Source organism: Myotis davidii, unplaced genomic scaffold, assembly GCF_000327345.1.
Source record: "Myotis davidii unplaced genomic scaffold, ASM32734v1 scaffold648, whole genome shotgun sequence".
In the NCBI taxonomy this organism is placed as follows: domain Eukaryota; kingdom Metazoa; phylum Chordata; class Mammalia; order Chiroptera; family Vespertilionidae; genus Myotis; species Myotis davidii.
Genome location: NW_006299603.1, coordinates 860,742 through 865,143, shown reverse-complemented (window position 1 = coordinate 865,143; position 4,402 = coordinate 860,742). Strand labels below are relative to the sequence as shown.

General features: G+C 62.9%; 1 protein-coding gene across 1 annotated transcript in view; it reads right to left on the bottom strand.

The window, feature by feature from the left end:
• Nucleotides 1–4,115, bottom strand: part of STXBP2 (syntaxin binding protein 2) — a 7,074-nt gene extending 2,959 nt beyond the window's left edge. Inside the window, exons 1-13 of the mRNA XM_015571530.1 lie at nt 4,109–4,115; nt 3,293–3,342; nt 2,958–3,039; nt 2,644–2,720; nt 2,410–2,488; nt 2,212–2,315; nt 1,796–1,944; nt 1,513–1,597; nt 1,304–1,434; nt 1,085–1,192; nt 703–760; nt 544–609; nt 82–162 (exon numbers count right to left, since the gene is read on the bottom strand). Of these exons, the coding sequence (XP_015427016.1) occupies nt 82–162; nt 544–609; nt 703–760; nt 1,085–1,192; nt 1,304–1,434; nt 1,513–1,597; nt 1,796–1,944; nt 2,212–2,315; nt 2,410–2,488; nt 2,644–2,720; nt 2,958–3,039; nt 3,293–3,342; nt 4,109–4,115 (1,077 nt within the window). The remainder of the gene's footprint in view (nt 1–81; nt 163–543; nt 610–702; nt 761–1,084; nt 1,193–1,303; nt 1,435–1,512; nt 1,598–1,795; nt 1,945–2,211; nt 2,316–2,409; nt 2,489–2,643; nt 2,721–2,957; nt 3,040–3,292; nt 3,343–4,108) is intronic.
• Nucleotides 4,116–4,402: the final 287 nt, after the last annotated feature.

Genomic DNA, 4,402 nt, shown 5'->3' with positions numbered 1-4,402 from the left:
TTGGGGCCGCTTCCTCCTCGTGCCTGGTCTCTGCAGGTGCAGCCCCGCCACCAGCAAGCCCTCCCTCCTCATGGGCCCCACCTGCTCCACAGCGCACAGCTTCTCCACCGGGCCCTTGAAGCGCTTCATGCAGTCGTCAGCCAAGTGCAGGTGCGTGGAATACTGCGGGGTGGGGGTGGGAGTCAGGGGGCAGAGACTGAGGGAGACGGGGGCAGTCCCCAGGTAGGCAGAGTCACATTGACCCTTTCCTGCAAGAGATATTCATCTGAGAGTGGACAGGTTAGATGAATGCGGCCAGGGGTGGATGGGTCCGGGCCTGGGTTCCTTGGATCCACAGTGAAGTGTGCTCCATCCCCCTCAAAGGATATGGTGGCTTGTAGTTTCTGTAAGAGATCCCGTCCAAGAAAGGGGTACGGGCAAATTGGCATGACCAGAAACGAATGTGTTACCCTGTTCTTTCCAATGTCCAAAGTCCGGGGAGTCAGGGGGCAGAGACTGAGGGAGACGGGGGCAGGTGGGGGGCAGGTTCCTGCCTGTGCTCACCTTGTTCAGCTCCTTCTGGTACTGTGGCATCTTTTTCAGGATGTGGGACAGGTCTTTGATGTTGGCCTAGGGACGGAGTGGGGGTGAGGTTCCCACTCCAGGCTTGGGATCCAGGCTGAGGCCCCAGCCCCAAGCTGCCCTTCCTCGTGCAGGCCGTACCTTGTCCGTGGTCATTCTCTTGCTCTCACAGAATGTCTTCAGGAGCTCCGTGACCTTCCTGGCAGTGAGGGTGGGTAGGGGTGAGGTTTGGGGCTGGTGCCAAGAATGTAGCTTGAGGGCAGTGCGGGGGTCACACAGCTGGGGGGAGGGGGTCTGGGAGCCAGGGGACACATGTCCCTGCACCATGCCGGGTGCCAGCCCACACTGCGGACACTGGAGAGTTGGCTGAGGGGCGTGGCTTGTAGAGGGGAGCACTCACCAAGGGTGGAAGGCCTGTGCCAGGCCACAGTGGGGGAGCAGGGGCGATGCTGGTGGGAGGGATACAGGCGGGGACCATGGTGCAGAAGGGCCCACTCCCAGCTGCCCTCCCCCACGCACGTACTTGGACACGTCCGCAATGTGCATGTGCCGCAGCTCTACCCACAGGTCATCGTCCTCATCCAGCAGCACCGCCTTCTCACAGGCCTCGCTCAGCCCGGTGGTCTCGTACCTGCAGGCGGGAGACACGAAGGTCAGGGGCACGAGCTGAGGACCAGGAACCCAGGGGCCCAGGGGCCCGGGTCAGTTGTGATGGGGAAAGGGGTTTCCGGGAACTGCCCACCTGTACGTGTCCTGCTCAATGTCCAGCAAGTCATAGGCCATGGCCTGGAACGTGAGCTCATGCAGCAGTGGGGACACGGGGTCGGCCGCCCGATCCATGATCAGCAGCTGCGAGCGGGTTTTCTCAGGGCCCTGGGGTGGGCAGGGATGAGGACATTAACCCTGACCCTGGCTGGGGCCTCGCCCCACCTCTCCAGCACACCCCCTTACCTCGCCCAGACTGGGAGTGTCTGCCTTGAAGGCATTCAGCTTGGCCAGGACTGCGTGGGCCAGCTGGGCCGTGTCCTCTGGTCCCCTGGGGGTGGGATGGGCAGATATGGGGCCAGAGGGAGTGGTGTTGGGGAGGGCCAGCACAGACTGGGGGTCAAGGATGGGGCCAGGGATAGGAGTCAGGTAACAGGGTGAGGACTGGGGCTAGGGTCCAAAAAGAGGGGAAAGGTGGGATGCGGGATGGGGCCGGGGTCAGGGGGCAGCATCAGGGTGGGGTCCCCACTTGTGGTAGCGGATGGCTGGGTACTCCTGCAGGGTGGCACAGAGCGTGGCAATCTGCTGGGCCAGTGCCTCAAGCTGCCGTGCCCGCTGCCCTGCCCGGAAGGGGCAGTAGAGGTTGTAGGTGCTGTGGGGGGCGTCCAGGGAGAACACCTGCAAGGATACCAGTGCCAGCGCTGCCCGAGGCGGGCGCCCGCCTGGAGGAGGAGCCGGAGAAATGCCCCAGCACCGCCCCCTTGGGCGGGACAACTCAGGGGCTGCCCCATGCCCCTTGCAGCTGCCCACGCCCCAGTCATGCCATGTTGGCGCCTGCCTCTGACTCGCTGTCCCCTTTACTGGTCTCTGAGCCTGTTTCTGAGGGAACCTGGGTTGCTGGGTAACAGACCCCCACAACCTGCCCAGGGCCAGGCGGGGCTGTACCTGGGCCTCGTAGGGGAGGAAGGCAAGGTGGATCTCCTTCAGCGTCTTCACTACCTTTGCCAGACGGGAGCGGCCCAGCTCAGTGAACAGAGGCTCAGGGCAGGCTAGGGTGGGCAGGAGGGGACATTAGACCAGGGCCGGCCCCACCCCCAGCCTCAACCCCTTCTCCGGCGCTCTCCACAGGTGATCCTCACTCACTGTCTGTGAAGAAGATGTGTGCTGCTTTGTAGGTGAAGGTCGGGGTCCCCCGGAAGTCTGCGATCAGGGCCTGCACCGACTGGGGGATGCGGATCAATCTCTAGGCCTGGCCCTGCACCCCCGGAGCCCCCTGTCCGCTACCCCAGCCCCTCAGCCTTGCCTGTGCTCCCACACACATGCAGACGTGCAGAGGGGCGTGCACCCACGCACTCACACACTCGCTCACACAGGCACCTTCTCCGTGGGACTCAGCAGGTAAATGGCCTCCAGGCTGGGGATGGGCTCTCGCCGCTTGTTGATGTCCTCCACAACTAGTCGGGACAGAGGAAGGGACACGTGAAGGCAGCACTGGGACCGGCGCACAGCACGTGTCAGACACTGCAGTGCTCTGCACTTCAGGGTCACACGGCCACTCCCCAGGGGCTATGCATTCTGGGGGCCCCACACGGAGTTCAACCTGAGGGTTCTATACAGGTACACACACAGGGGTTGCCCATGCTCCCACACTCAGGTCCCATCTGGAGACCACGGGGTGGGGTGTCACTCACTGGTGATGCCCTCAGCCAGGATGTCTGACATCTTGCAGCAGGATGACAAAATTCGCATGCTTGGGTGGTCCATGATGAGCACCTGTCCAGATGGACGGAGAGACGGATGATGGGCGGACAGGTGGGCAAGAGAGGCTGAAGCTGCCCCAGAGGTGGGGCTGGGGTGGTGAGCAGGACTGTCAGCTTCAAGAGCTGGATGGGAGGACCCAGGACCCCAGCCCCACTCATCAGACCCACCCAGACCCCTCAGGAGTTTGGGGGTGCCTCACATTCAGGGCACACGGAGAGACGGATCACGAACCATCTGGCTCACGAACCATCTGGCTCACTCCTACCTTCCATTCACCATCCTTTTTGACGCTCCGAATGACTCCACTCAAAATTTCTGTGGGGGAGGGTGGGCTTAGGATGCTGGGTCCTCTGCCCGTGACACACACCCTTAAGCCTTCTGGGTTCCAGGCTGGACTTCCATCTTCACTCCTGTTTACCCCTCCCCCATTCTGTGAGGTAGCTCCTGGTGTCACCCCCCAACTTGTAAACAGGGAAGTGGAGGTTCGAAGAGGGCAAGTGACGAGACTAGGCACCCTGAATGGCTAAGTGGCTCAGAGCCTGTTATACAAGCAGCCGGATAAATATACTTTAGATGAGCAATAACTGCAAAGTCAGGGCTCGCATACGGTCTTCCTGCCTCTAGAATGGACTTGGCTTCACCATGGGCTACGTCAACCTCGCCTGGTGGGGAGGTTTTGACCAGAGTCCCCACTCCACCTCCATCAGTTTCCACTGGACGAGAATGCAGGAGCCCCTGGTCCCCGGCTTTGAAATGTACCTAGCTAGGGTCATTCCATCACCCAACCTCCAGCCTCAGTTTCCTCATCTGTAAAATGGGACAGTGGCCTTCCGGGCTCCCTTTAACCACTATGCAGGAGGTTCCTTCTTCAGTTGGGGTGCTGGGGTTGACCGCACTCCGCCTGCCCAGCGGAAGCGGGACACGGGAAGGAATGGCCCGCCCTGCCCGAGTGTCACCACTGTTATCTGGGCAGCCAGGGCGGAAGGAGCAGCTGAGGCCGGAACTACCCGAGGTTCAGGACGGCGATCTTCACCCCTCCCCCAAGTCCAGCCCCGCACGGCCTGGACGCCTGGGTCCTCACGTCGCATGGGGCGCGGAGGAAGGCCTCCACCTCCGGACTAGAACCCGGGCCTGGACACACCCCCGGAGCACGCCCCCCAGCTGGGGTCGCCGGTCAGAGCACCCAGCCCGGCCCCAACCTGCAGCATCGGGCCTCAGCCCCCAGCCCTCAGCACGCTGCCCGCTCGGAGACCCGGGAGCCTGGACGCCCAGCTGTGCCCGGCGCCGGCCCTCGGGCTCCTGGGGCGCAGTCCCCCAGGTGCGCTCGACTCCGGCTCGGGGGAGCCGGGCGGGCAGTGCAGCCAAGTGCCGCCCG